The following is a 15,165-nucleotide window of genomic DNA, read 5'->3' as shown; positions in this document are numbered from 1 at the left end:
TCAATGCTCAGGAGACAAGATACCTGTTCGACAGGTGGGGGACACCATCGGTGGACCTGTTTGCCACACGCCAGAATGCAAAATGCCAAAACTTCGCATCCAGGCAGCCCGAGGAGGGGACACTGGGGAATGCCCTATGGATAGATTGGTCAAGGACATTTGCCTACGCCTTTCCCCCGATACCACTGATGCACAGAGTACTGAGCAAATGCAGAGCGAGCAACATGACACTGATACTGGTCGCACCGCAGTGGGCGAGGCAGACCTGGTACTCGCAGATCATGGAGATGACACAGTGTGCACCCCACAGATTCAGCAGGAGGAAAGATCTACTGTCCATGCAGAACGGAGAGGTACTGCATCCAGAGCCAGAGAGCATGAGCCTAGTAGCGTGGCTCCTGAGGACATAGAGTTCGCACATTTGAGACTACCAGAAAGCACCCTGAGGGTACTTCGGGAGGCACGAAGGCCCAGCACTCGAAAGTGCTACGTTGCGAAATGGAAAAGATTCACAATATGGTGCAGACAGGAAAGACTCCACAATAAGATGAAGAGGGACTCCACAGTGCTAAGGTACCTGACGCACTTACTGGAGAAGAACCTTAGCTCATCCTCGTTAAGAGTTCACTTGGCAGCGATAGTAGCCTACACAAGGGGAGAAACGTGCAGGAGCTTCTTCACATCACAGGTGGTGAAGAGATTCCTAGAAGGAGCGAAAAGGATCGCACCACCCAAGCGGGTGCCGCCACCTGCATGGAACTTGAACACAGTCCTAACGGAACTCATGAAAGGGCCCTTTGAACCACTTCACAACGCCTCCCTAAAGATGCTAACTATGAAAACAGCCTTCCTGGTTGCGATAACGTCCTTACGCAGAGTAAGCGAGCTTCAAGCGCTGACGCTACAAGAACCATACATACAAATACACAACGATAGAGTTGTGATGAGGACTGACCCACACTTCATGCCGAAGGTGGTATCCAATTTTCACATGAACCAGTCGATACAGATACCGAGTTTTTTCCAAAAACCCACAACCAGCGCAGAGAGAGCTCTGCACACCCTGGACGCCAGAAGGGCAGTCATGCACTACATTGAAAGGACAAAGGGGCACAGGAAAACGAAACAGTTTTTTTGTGTCCTTCGCAAACAGCTTCATGGGCAAAGCAGTAACCAAAAGGACTATTGCACGATGGATCGCACAAACAATCCAACTCTGCCACAAACGGGCAGGACAGGAACTGGCTGAGGGGACGCGTGCCCACTCCACCAGGAAGAAGGGCGCTACAATCGCCTTCCTGGCTAACACACCCATAGAGGACATATGCCTGGCGGCAACATGGGCTTCGGTGCACACGTTCACGAAGCACTACTGTGTGGACATACAAATGAACAAGGAAGCTCAAGTGGGACAGAAGGTGCTACAGCACATATTCAACACCCAACGCTCATCTTCCACCCAGCCGCCACAGAGATGAGAAACCGCTACAAAATCTATGCACAGCATAGTGAATCCAGAAAGATTCACGCTGCAAAACGAATAGTTTTCTTACCTGTCGGTGTAGTTTTGCAGCTTGAAGATCTTTCTGGATTCACTAGCGAACCCACCCACCTCCGCCAGAAAGATGAGGCTGGAGAGAGAAGAGGTGGTTAACTAAAGAATAGACTTTGAAAGTACAAAGCGGTAAATACAAACTAAGATGAACATTGCCATTACTTCGGAAACGAAAGAAACACGGAAAAAAAGAACCCGAAGATGGCGCCCAAGAGTGGGAGCTTCCGCAGGAAGCATGCCGACGTCACCGGAAATACACCCAAAGGGGGTGTGACGCCGACGCCCACCTGGGCAAAGAGAAAAAAAAAAAAAAAACAAAGAAAAGACTACGAATCCGGACCCAACCACAAGACCGCGGAATAATGCACAGCATAGTGAATCCAGAAAGATCTTCAAGCTGCAAAACTACACCGACAGGTAAGAAAACTATTCGTTAAGCACCAAACTAACACCTGAAGAATTAGGCCAAACACTTGAAGACGTGAACGTGCAATTAGAAAAATATACCAAAGGAATTAATGAACGAAAGCTTCGCAAATTCAAAAGGGACACCGTGGACTACAAGCTTGGGGAAGTGTACAACTGGGCGGAAATCTATGCCGCAAGCAGACAACAAAGATCCCATTTCAACAAATCCACAGATTGCGAAACCTCTTCCTCGGACGATTCCTCACGGACGAGATTCCCCAGACAAGATTCGCGCCAACCGCCACGTCAAGATAATAAACAACAAACCAGTACCTCAACTAATCAATCCACTGTCTCCAACACTGGCCCGGTGTCTTTTTTAGGATCAGGCACCGACGCAACCGGCGATCCAGGCGGACCCAGTTCAACAGACTGACAGTACTCAATAGCGAAATCAACTCGGTTATAAACATTTCCCAATCCAACATTTCGACCTCACAGAGGAAGGGTTTGCAGAAGGGTATGTCCTTTGTTCCCACGTACACTGGACTTCATGCCCCCGAGCTTGTTGACATACCTCACCGCTGAAATGTTGACCATGCGGAGGAGAATGCAACAGTTCGTCGCCTGAGGGGAAAGAATGGATCGCGAAAAAGCCCGCAAGAAGCTCTGGACAGTTGATGTGGAGGGATAACTCAATGAATTCAGCAGCCCACATGCCTCAAACGGAATATGCTACTTACCAGTATGCATCTGTTCTTGGCATGTAGGGCTGCTGACATTCATATCGCCCACCCTCCTCCCCGGTGCCTGTCGCAGCTGTAGCATTCTTTCTTACTTTCTTGCATGGACATCTCTTACTGTACCATACTCCATCTCTGCCACAATGGCGAAAAACAATCTGAGGATGGAGAGGATGCCCATGCGCACTGTAGTCCAGGGGAGGAGCCACCTATCTCGTGATACTTCGAAGACTCTTCCAGGACAACAATGTGCAATCATCCGGACCCAACACTAGGCGGCGATCTATGCACAGATATGAATGTCAGCAGCCCTACATGCCAAGAACAGATGCATACTGGTAAGTAGCATATTCCTTCTGGAGCGCCCCACTTCTTTTGATAGCACACTGCTGTAAAGATCTCCTTGCTGTCCGTGAAATCAAGCAAGGGCTTTGGTAGGTTTAATTTGGATATGATTGCGAATAAATGTGTGGCAAATGTTTACAAACTCAGATGCTACTCCCACAGACTTTTTTTTTTTTTACTCTGCCCAATTCCTTAATACTGTCAGGTGTAGAAATCATACGATCTGCTTTTTGGCAAGTTCAATGCCTGTTCTAAGAATTAGTTGCTCTCTCCGATATTAGGAGAAATTGAAACTGTTTGAAGACAAGCTAGCAGAAGAAAGGACGTTTCGTTTGGAAGAGCGCAAGAGACAGCGAAAAGAAGAGAGACGTATAACCTACTACCGCGAGAAAGAGGAAGAAGAGCGAAGACTCTTAGAAGAGAAAATCTTAAAAGGTAGAACGTCTTATGTCAACTTTCATGGTCCCTCTGATTCCCTACATCACAGGGCTTTTATGTTAATCATGTATTGGTGAAGCATCTGTTCTGTATAGCTTTGCAAAGCTTTAATTGTTTTGCAGTGTAACTCGTAACTAGGTTTTGCAAACGGCGCTATTTTGACATCTAGTGGTTGGGTAGGGAATTGTTTATTTACAAGGTTTATTTGGATAAACATCGCCTTAGGCAGAGTTCATATGACTTCACTGTGATGTTGACTGTAAGCGCACAATGCACGCTTAACATACTTTCATTTTTAGATTCTTTTTGCTTCTGGTGTGCTTGTAGGTGCATCAAGAGAGCTACAGTAAAGTCTTCAATAACAAATCGGAAAGACCTCGAAGGATTGGCAGAGTGTAGGAAGCTGGCTCGGTATTTGATAATGCCACTAGGTAGTAATACCATGCACAGACCAGGGGTTGCCCAAAAGTGTACATGGCTCAATGTAAAACCCAAAGTGCTCTAGTAACGGTAGTGTGGGCGAGCAGCCTTAGACCTAACATAGAGGAGTGCAAGTCATCTATTGCACAACAGTGGTCAATAATGGACACACGACTCAAGAAGGAGATCCAGACCAATTTTAGAAAATTTTACTTTGTGCTTTATTTTCAGACCAAGTTCTTTGTAATCAGGTAAGTACGTATTTAATAAAAAATGGTTTTCACCTTGAAAAATCGACACTTAGAAACTTTTCACCACAGTTAAATATTATCCTGTGGGCAAAAGATGATCGAGGTTAAACAGGTAGGTATTGCACTTTCAATTCCAGTCTTCGGAACCAAAAGTTAGCAAGGGTCAGATGAGTGCTAACTCTGTAAATTCAGAGTTTGGCCCTATGCTTTTCAATGGTGACTGGGGATGCCTGGAGCCACAATGCTTGCAGGTAGGTAAATAATTTGCAGTGACCACATTTTATGTTTTAGCACCAGAGCTGGGTATAGTGTTCACATAGTACAGTGGATCCCCAAAGGCTTGGAGGTAAAAGTAGATAATACCTTACCCTCTATTTGTGGTAGTGTGGACGAGCAGTAAGACATTATTAGAGGGTAATGTTAAGCATTTCTTGTACACTCTGGCAATCAATAATATCACACACTCAAAGACTGCACTCTCACCAATTGTTTTGTATAAACATATTTCAGAGTTGTATTTTATTTTTAGAAGCCTTTATTGAAAAATAGTACTTTTCAATAATAATACAGTTGAATGCAGTTGGCTTTGTTATAGGAAGGTTAAATGTTCAGAAACAGTTGAAATTACATTGCAGTTACTTTGTAATTACTGTGATTACTTTTTAGATTAGTTTTTCTACTAAGTGGGATATGCTTAGATATCACATTGGGACATTTCCTAGATAAAAGAGAAGTCAGTTTTAGTAAACACAGTTTCTTAGGTCTTCATACAATTTCCAACTTCACACTTCGAACTTTTTCTACAGAAAAACAGTCAATGCAGTTCTTTGGGAGAAAATTAGGTCTTTGGTTTAAAGGTGAGTAATCGCTCTTTGGAGTTGGGTTTCTAGGGTTAAAACCAGGGCCCACCAGTGTCAAGGATGCCCCCTTGAAACACCCTCAGTGGCACTAGGGCAGCAGAGTGCTGAGGCCCAGTGTTATCTAATGGGGGACAGAGGGCCTCCGGTTGGTGACTGCTCATGGGCACGCCACTTGGATGTGGGAGCAAAGCTGTTAGGGTTTAACTCTGAGTAAAGGTTAGTGTGGGGAGGTATCAACCCCCTCCCTTGGGTACAGAAGCTTCTGGGTGCAGGATGGGAAATCGACGTCGGTAGCCCTGTTGGTGTCAATGGGGACGCTCCGGTCAGAACAAACACAGCAGGCTCGAGCACGAAGATCTTCTGAAGGTTACCACCAGTTGGAGAGGTAAGTTGGGATGCCGCGACACTGTCGGTTGGGCCACCCAAGGCCATGGGAATTGGAGGCAGAGGTGTCTTTTGGCGTCAGGTTTTTCTTAACGCTCTGTGAGAAGTTGGCCTGATGTGCAGTGCTCACTATTCTAGTGATCACTATATATCAGTCCAAACAACCCTTATTGATGATTGGTTGTAAGTCAACCTTATAGACCAGCTATCCTAGTAGCATGGATACGAGCAGTCTAAGGCTAAGACTCTAGAGGGCGTGTTAAGCCAGCTGTTTTACCATCACATTACCCCTTGAACACCCAGTGAAAGGACACCACACAAGTGTTATGAAAATAAACAATGTATTTATTAGAATCACAACAACCCTGTACTCTTTATGAGGACAGGGTGCTAAGCACACAACAAAACTCTTACGAAAATACTTTTAAGTTAGCACGTTACACAAATGCCCGAGGGGCACGAAAAACCATATACGCTAAAAGTGGAATGCGAATTACTAGCAGGTAAGTAACAGTTCTAATAGGCTTTGGAATCGCTAGGACTGGACTAGGGAATCGTTAGATTACTACTAGGAGGCCCAGGGGACTCGGGTGCAGAGTGTGCACTCTCACGCGGGATGCGGGACAAAGTCTATGGAAGCTAGAATTCACAAAGTTAGTGTTCACGGGCGAACCCGACCTGGTAGGGAGAAAACGACAGTGGATCCTGACCCTTGGATAGTGAGGCTATGCTGGGACACCGGAGTGCCGAAGTTACCTAGCCCAGGGGCTGCAGCTGCATAGGTCTGAAAAGACGTCGGGGATCTCGTTGCCGGACCAGGAGCCTGGAAGGAAGAAGTTGCTGGCAGGCGACCAGTGAAGAAAAGTTCGATGGATCCAAGCCTGGATCAAGGAAGAAGAAAACCTGAAAGCAGAGGGGACCAAGTTCTTGAATCACTAGCCAGTGATTAAGTGGGCACCAGGATGGCACCGGGCGAAGTCACCGCAGTCAGGTGAGTAAGCACTGCTGGGCTCTGCAGTCTCTCGGACCAGGAGGCGTTGTCGGCGACCAGGATGGAGGTGCGAGCTGTCCCACGAAGGATGAAGTCGTTGGCGTCGAAGTTACCCAGGATTGGGCAACAAGCCTTGGCTAATTCAAGCCCACGCGGTGGACTCAAAATGGCGTCTTGAGTGGACCAGGAGGGTCCAGGGTGCTCCTCTTCTGGAAGGGAGCAAGGGCCAGTCTGGAGCAACCAGACCAGCAACAGAAATGTCGTCGGGCGTCGTCAGGAAGGCCACAAGCCAACGGGCTAGTAGCCAAACAACGCGGTGAGCAGCAGAAGGCAGAAGGGCCCCACGCCGATCGTGGAGATGCTGGGGGGCTGCTCTTCGGTGCTGGAGCTGCTCAGGGTGGGGGCTTCTCGGACCCCAAAGCACTCACCAGGAAATTACTCGGTGGGCTTGCTGTGCAGAAGTCGTGCAGTCTTGGCGATGGCCGGTCCCTCGAGGTCTCGTCGCACCCACGGTTCTCAGCTGTGCTGTAGAGGTGGGTAGAGGTCAGAGGTGCCAGGGAAGCCGGGTCTCGTCGAGCTGGGCAGTCGGATTCCGGAGGAAGGACGTGCAGCAGACCGCAGTGTTCTTAGATGGTGCCCGCGGATGCAGGGTGACTACTCCTTAGCCACAAGGGAGAATCTTGAGGAAGAAATCGTGAAGTCCTTTCGTGGAAAGTGGTATCTTGATTCCAAAGATGATCTGATTTGGAAGGGGGCCAGTTCCTACCTTTATCCTGTAAAAGGGGGCTGGCACGCGACTAAGTCCTGCCCTATGGGTGGGACTAGGAGGGGGGTGGTTACACCCACTTCCTTGGCGGGCTTTTCCCCAGCACAGGGTCTGGAGTGACCCTGGAACTGGTTCAAGCCGGCCTATGCACAGTGAGCACCGGGGTGCTACTTGCAGTCACCTTCCTCTAAAGCCCTGCCTACCTACAATACACAAAACCCTGTCTGGGACGGTGCTGGCACCGCCCCTGGCAGGGAACCCTTTGTCCTTATGTCCTGCTCTGGGAGGACTCCCAGCAGCAGGAGGGCAGACTTGTGTCTCGGTGGCAGCATCCATTTTGTGGATGCTAAGGCTCTGTCTGACTTTTAACCGGGTTATAGGTTACAGGCATGTCGTGTCCCTCTAGAAGGGTGGAATGCTAACCCCGTCGCCAGAATTGGCGAGGGGTTAGTATTCCAATTCGTATGACACCTTACTCGACATGTTTTGATAAAGCGATACCAGAGTTGGCACATAACCGCGAGGATTATAATGCACTTAAGAGTATATGGTATGCGATATCATGGAAACGGCTAAGGGATGGATCCCGAAAGCCGCAGACAGGCTCAGCTCATGCTAGAGCACCATCTCACACGATTCCAAGCACTCTGCCTTCAGGATTGTTAAGGCCTGCCATAGGAGTGACTGATAGGAGATCTGTGTGTCCATTTTAGGGTTAGATATAGGTATACTATATCTAAAGCAAAGGGTGAGTACACCACCTTGCCCCAGCTGTCGTGCAGCCAGTTGTGTCAGTTTTAGTTAGTCAATCCAGGGGTGGCACAATACGTGCTTCAGCCCCTGGGAGACTTCTGGGTGCACCTCAGCCCTGGGTACAGGGACCTGGAGAGGGCCCAGTGCCAATTCAGTACCTGGGTACAATTTGGATAGAGAGAACAGCTAGGCTGTGGGTCTGATTAGCAAGCCCACAGCCAGGGAAAGTCGTAAACCAGTGCAGCAAAAAGCAAAAATCTGGGTGATCATAGGATTGCAGACCCTACTCTCCTACATGACCCCCCCCCAAACTTTGGGACAATAAGCTAACCTTGACCAGGTGAGTCTTCTTGCTCTAAGTGGAAATACCTGGAGAGCCCATCAGCATTGCTGTGATCAGTCCCAGGTCTATGCTCCACTGTAAAATCCATCCCCTGTAGGGAAATGGACCACCTAAGCAGTTTGGGGTTTTCACCCTTCATCTGATTTAGCCACAAGAGGGGCTTATGGTCTGTCTGAATGGTGAAGTGAGTGCCAAACAAGTAGGCCCTCAGCTTCTTCAGGGCCCAGACCACAGCAAAGGCCTCCCTCTCAATAGCTGACCAATTTTTCTCTCTGGGTGTCAACCTCCTACTAATGAAAGCAATAGGCTGATCATTACCATCAAAATTCAGTTGAGACAGAACAGCTCCCACACCCAACTCAGAAGCATCTGTTTGGACAATGAATGGCTTGGAGTAATCTGGACTCTTAAGGATAGGTGCTGTGCACATGGCCTGCTTTAGGTCATTGAATGCTTTCTGACAGCTTGCTGTCCACTGAACTTTCTTTGGCATCTTTTTGCTTGTCAGGTCATTAAGGGGGGTCACTATGGACCCATAATTTCTGACAAACTTCCTATAGTACCCAGTCAGGCCCAAGAAAGCTCGAACCTGAGTCTGGGTGATTGGAGGAGTCCAGTCCTTGATGGCCTGTATCTTACTCTCCAGTGGCTGAACCTGGCCTCCACCTACAAGGTGGCCCAGGTATACAACCTGTGACTGCCCTATCTGGCACTTGGTGGCCTTGATAGTGAGGCCTGCCTTTTGCAGGGCCTCTAACACTTTCCTCAGGTGGACCAGGTGATCCTCCCAGGTGGAGCTAAAGACAGCAATATCGTCAAGATAAGCTGCACAGAAGTCATCCAGCCCAGTGAGGACTTGATTCACCAACCTTTGGAAGGTGGCAGGTGCATTTTTCAGTCCAAAGGGCATTACCACAAATTGATAATGCCCTCCAGGGGTAGAAAATGCTGTCTTAGGTTTGGCTTCCTCAGCTAACCTGATTTGCCAATACCCAGCTGTCAAATCAAATGTGCTTAAGAAGTTGGCAGAAGCCAATCTATCTATAAGCTCATCTGCTCTTGGTATTGGGTGGGCATCAGTCTTAGTGACTGCATTGAGGCCTCTGTAGTCTACGCAAAACCTCATCTCTCTCTTACCACCCTGGGTGTGAGGCTTTGGCACTAGAACTACTGGGCTAGCCCAAGGGCTATCTGAGGGCTCAATGACTCCCAGTTCCAACATTTTCTGCACTTCAGTTTTGATGCAGTCTCTAACATGATCAGGCTGCCTGTAGATTTTACTCTTGACAGGCAGACTGTCTCCAGTGTCAACATCATGGGTACACCAATCAGTTTGGCTGGGTGTCAGGGAGAACATATGTCGAAAGGATTGCAGAACTTGCCTGCAATCCTGTTGCTGATGTTCAGTGAGGCTGCCACAAAAGACAACACCATCAACTGACCCATCATCAGGATTCTGAGTGAGCAGGTCTGGGAGAGGGTCACTCTCTTCCTCCTGTCCCTCATCTGTGGCCATGAGCAAGCTCATGTCCTTCCTGTCAACATATGCCTTGAGCCTGTTAACATGGAGCACTCTGAGAGGGCTCCTGGGAGTTCCAAGGTCCACCAAGTAGGTAACCTCTCCCTTTTGCTCAATGATGGTGTGGGGCCCAGACCATTTGTCTTTCAGAGCTGCTGGGGCCACTGGCTCCAGCACCCACACCTTCTGTCCTGGCTGGTACACAGTCAGTACAGCCTTTTGGTCATGCCAAGTTTTTTGAAGTTCCTGGCTGGCCTCAAGGTTTTTAGATGCCTTTTCCATATACTCAGCCATCCTGGAGCGGAGGCCAAGTACATAGTCCACTATGTTGGTTGCAGGCTTTTTGAGAGGTCTCTCCCATCCTTCCTTCACCAAACACAGGGGTCCCCTTACAGGATGCCCATACAGAAGCTCAAAAGGGCTGTAGCCAACCCCCTTCTGTGGGACCTCTCTGTAAGCAAACAAGAGGCAGGGGGTCAGGACATCCCATCTTCTCCTAAGAGGTTCAGGTAGTCCATGAATCATCCCTTTCAGGGTCCTGTTGAATCTCTCAACAAGCCCATTGCATTGTGGATGATAGGGTGTGGTGAACTTGTAGTTCACACCACACTCTTTCCACATAGCAGTCAGATATCCTGACATGAAGTTTGTACCTCTGTCAGAAACGACCTCCTTAGGGAAACCCACTCTGGAGAACACTCCAACTAGGGCTCTTGCCACTACAGGGGCTGTAGTGGTCCTAAGGGGAATAGCCTCAGGATACCTGGTGGCATGGTCCACCACCACCAGTATAAACTTGTGTCCTGATGCTGTCTGGGGTTCCATTGGACCAACAATGTCAATCCCCACTCTTTCAAAGGGAACCCCCACCACAGGTAGTGGTATGAGGGGGGCCTTTGTTGTGCCACCTGACTTACCACTGGCTTGGCAAGTGACACATGAGCGACAAAACTCCTTGGTATTCTCATTCATATGGGGCCAGTGAAAGTGTGAGACAAGCCTGTCCCAAGTCTTTGTCTGACCTAAATGACCTGCAAGGGGAATCTCATGGGCCAAGGTGAGAAGGAAACCTCTCAGAGACAAGGGGATGACCAGCCTCCTGGTTGCACCAGGCTTGGGGTCTCTTGACTCAGAGTACAGGAGTCCATCTTCCCAGTATACCCTGTGGGCACCTGTGGCATTCCCTGCAGCCTCAGCAGCAGCCTGCTGTCTGAGGTGTTCAAGGGAAGGGCAGCTCAACTGTTCCTTCCCCAGGTCTGCTCTGGAGGGTCCCCCTGAGCCCAGAAACTCAACTTGATCAAGTTCAAGCTCTTTAGGCTCAGTTTCCCTCAGCTCTTCTAGATCAGCCTCCTCAGAGACTTGATCCTCAACCTGGGGCAAGGGGGAAGGCAAAGCCTTACCCTTACTGCTCTTCTTCTTGGGAGGTGCCTGGTCCATAATTTCAGGATCCAGCACCTGTTCAGTGGGGCATCTTCTGGCCTGTGACCTAGTCACAGCAAGCACATGTGCTGGCAAGCCTAACATCTCCATGTGAGTCCTCTGCTCCACTTCTGACCATTGTGATGACTCCAAATCATTGCCCAACAAACAATCAACTGGGAGGTCTGAACTGACTACAACTTTCTTTTGTCCCTTCACTCCACCCCAGGAGAAAGCTACAATTGCCACACTATGACTAGTAGTGACATTGCTGGCATTGGTCACCAGGAAATCAGTACCTGGCATGATCTGTCCAGGGTCCACAAAGTTAGGTGTCACCATGGTGACACTGGCACAAGTGTCCCTATAGGCCTGAGCCATTTTGCCATTAATCAAAGGTGTCTGCCTGTATTTGCCCAAAGTATTGGGACTTATTTCAGGGGACATATCCATATCCCCTGTACAGACAAGGACAGCCTGAGTGAGTGTGCCAACTAAGTTGTCAGACCCCTCAGTACCCAAGGTTAACCCAACTAATGCCTTGGGAGTGACACTACCACTACTGACTGTACTAGGGGGTGCAGTTGCTTTAGGAGCTGTAGTGGCAGGAGTTTGTCCTCCTCCTCTTTTGGTGCACTCACTAAACCAGTGAGATTTACTTTTGCAGTACTGGCACCACCTTTTTGACTGGCCTTCTTGAGTCTTCTTCTTCTGGGAAGCCTGACCCCCACCCTCTTTGGTTTGTTGGGGACCTGGTGAAGACTTCTGGTCATTTTGCTCATTCTTAACATTACCCTTCTGGTCTGCTTTCTTCTGACCACCCTGGTTCTGGTTCTGGTTCTGCTTGATCCTTGTCCTGACCCATTTGTCTGCCTTCTTTCCCAATTCTTGGGGAGAGGTCAGATCTGAATCAACAAGGTGCTGGTGCAGCAACTGGTTCTGACAATTGTTCAAAATTTGTTCTCTCATCATTAGATTATACAATCCTGTGTAATCTGTAACCTTGCTACCCAGCAACCAGCCCTCCAAAGCCTTAGTGGCACAATCCACAAAATCAGACCAGTCCTGAGACTGAGTTTTCTGGGTGTCTCTGAACAGCAACCTGTACTGCTCAGTGGTTAAACCAAACCCATCAACCAGTGTATTCTTCAGGACCTGGTAATTGTTAGCATCCTCCACTCTTGTAGTGAGGAGCTTATCTCTACCTTTACCATCAAAGGAGAGCCACAGTATAGCTGCCCACTGACTCTGGGGAATGTTCTGCACAGTGCAGGCCCTCTCCAGAGCAGCCATCCATTTCTGGATGTCATCCCCTTGCTTAAAGGGGGGCACTATTTTAGTCAGGTGTTTAGTATCTAAACCCTTCTCTCTATCTCTTGGGAGATTGCTGCCACCAGTGGGAGCTAGCCCACTCATCTGCTGCTCTCTTGCCAGGGCAAGCTTCTCTTTGGCCAGGGCAATTTCTTCCCTTTCAATCCTCAGTTCAGCTTGTCTCATCCTAGCTTCATGCTCCTTTCTCTGAGGGGAAGTAAATCTCCTCTGTGGAGGATTCCTTCTCCCCTGAGAAGAGGCATTAGAGTGCAGAGATCTATTGGAGTCCCTAGAAAGAGATCTATCTCTCCTAACTCCAAGGTTAGGCCCACTTCGGGTTAGTACTGGGGGGCCCCCAGATCCTAGCCCAAGTAAGTCTAAGTTGGTCCTAGTTAGCCTTCTGACTACCTCAAGACCTTTGTCTACCTCATCCCCAGAGAGTACCTCCTGATCCTCCTCCTCAACTGCTGAATCAGTGTTGGGGAAGTCTGGATCCCCAGAGGTTCCCTCTAAGGCTGGCATGCTCTCATGTAACTGAGAGAGCTTTCTGGCATCATATGTCTCTAAGAGACCTATCAGAAAGGGAAGGGTGGGGTTAGACCCCTGCTTCAGTTTCCTGGAGACACAGAGTTGCCTCATCTCCTGAAAATTGAGAGCTGCATATCTTGAAGTGACCTGTGGAGGGTCAAAGCTGACCAGGGGAGTCTCAGTAGAGTCCCCCTGAGTCGACATGCTTTTCTAGTGAGGTGTAAGTGGTGCACTTACCTACACTATATGTTTGCCTACTGATCCCTTGCTAGAGTTGTAGTTTAGGGTGTGCTAGGCCCTAGGAGCTACAACAGCTGGTTCAGTAGAACTCAGAGTATTCTAAGCTAAGTTATATGTACCTTTAGTACTTATGTGATCTTTCACAAGATATTCTTAGGGCATGTGTGGTAAAACAACAGCAAGCTCAAATCCCAACCGCTGCTCACCAATGTGAGAAGTTGGCCTGATGTGCAGTGCTCACTATTCTAGTGATCACTATATATCAGTCCAAACAACCCTTATTGATGATTGGTTGTAAGTCAACCTTATAGACCAGCTATCCTAGTAGCATGGATACGAGCAGTCTAAGGCTAAGACTCTAGAGGGCGTGTTAAGCCAGCTGTTTTACCATCACATTACCCCTTGAACACCCAGTGAAAGGACACCACACAAGTGTTATGAAAATAAACAATGTATTTATTAGAATCACAACAACCCTGTACTCTTTATGAGGACAGGGTGCTAAGCACACAACAAAACTCTTACGAAAATACTTTTAAGTTAGCACGTTACACAAATGCCCGAGGGGCACGAAAAACCATATACGCTAAAAGTGGAATGCGAATTACTAGCAGGTAAGTAACAGTTCTAATAGGCTTTGGAATCGCTAGGACTGGACTAGGGAATCGTTAGATTACTACTAGGAGGCCCAGGGGACTCGGGTGCAGAGTGTGCACTCTCACGCGGGATGCGGGACAAAGTCTATGGAAGCTAGAATTCACAAAGTTAGTGTTCACGGGCGAACCCGACCTGGTAGGGAGAAAACGACAGTGGATCCTGACCCTTGGATAGTGAGGCTATGCTGGGACACCGGAGTGCCGAAGTTACCTAGCCCAGGGGCTGCAGCTGCATAGGTCTGAAAAGACGTCGGGGATCTCGTTGCCGGACCAGGAGCCTGGAAGGAAGAAGTTGCTGGCAGGCGACCAGTGAAGAAAAGTTCGATGGATCCAAGCCTGGATCAAGGAAGAAGAAAACCTGAAAGCAGAGGGGACCAAGTTCTTGAATCACTAGCCAGTGATTAAGTGGGCACCAGGATGGCACCGGGCGAAGTCACCGCAGTCAGGTGAGTAAGCACTGCTGGGCTCTGCAGTCTCTCGGACCAGGAGGCGTTGTCGGCGACCAGGATGGAGGTGCGAGCTGTCCCACGAAGGATGAAGTCGTTGGCGTCGAAGTTACCCAGGATTGGGCAACAAGCCTTGGCTAATTCAAGCCCACGCGGTGGACTCAAAATGGCGTCTTGAGTGGACCAGGAGGGTCCAGGGTGCTCCTCTTCTGGAAGGGAGCAAGGGCCAGTCTGGAGCAACCAGACCAGCAACAGAAATGTCGTCGGGCGTCGTCAGGAAGGCCACAAGCCAACGGGCTAGTAGCCAAACAACGCGGTGAGCAGCAGAAGGCAGAAGGGCCCCACGCCGATCGTGGAGATGCTGGGGGGCTGCTCTTCGGTGCTGGAGCTGCTCAGGGTGGGGGCTTCTCGGACCCCAAAGCACTCACCAGGAAATTACTCGGTGGGCTTGCTGTGCAGAAGTCGTGCAGTCTTGGCGATGGCCGGTCCCTCGAGGTCTCGTCGCACCCACGGTTCTCAGCTGTGCTGTAGAGGTGGGTAGAGGTCAGAGGTGCCAGGGAAGCCGGGTCTCGTCGAGCTGGGCAGTCGGATTCCGGAGGAAGGACGTGCAGCAGACCGCAGTGTTCTTAGATGGTGCCCGCGGATGCAGGGTGACTACTCCTTAGCCACAAGGGAGAATCTTGAGGAAGAAATCGTGAAGTCCTTTCGTGGAAAGTGGTATCTTGATTCCAAAGATGATCTGATTTGGAAGGGGGCCAGTTCCTACCTTTATCCTGTAAAAGGGGGCTG

General features: G+C 49.2%; 1 protein-coding gene across 4 annotated transcripts in view; it reads left to right on the top strand.

Moving 5' to 3' along the window:
* Positions 1–15,165, top strand: part of EIF3A (eukaryotic translation initiation factor 3 subunit A) — a 1,009,075-nt gene that overhangs the window by 526,313 nt on the left and 467,597 nt on the right. For all 4 annotated transcript variants that reach the window (XM_078643910.1, XM_078643908.1, XM_078643907.1 and 1 more), the window contains exon 16: positions 3,333–3,486. In XM_078643910.1, coding sequence (XP_078500036.1) covers positions 3,333–3,486 — 154 coding nt within the window. The remainder of the gene's footprint in view (positions 1–3,332; positions 3,487–15,165) is intronic.

This window comes from Lissotriton helveticus, chromosome 5_1 (assembly GCF_964261635.1).
Source record: "Lissotriton helveticus chromosome 5_1, aLisHel1.1, whole genome shotgun sequence".
NCBI lineage: Eukaryota > Metazoa > Chordata > Amphibia > Caudata > Salamandridae > Lissotriton > Lissotriton helveticus.
Note: the sequence above shows the minus strand (reverse complement) of the source record. Positions and strands in the feature narration are given on the sequence as shown.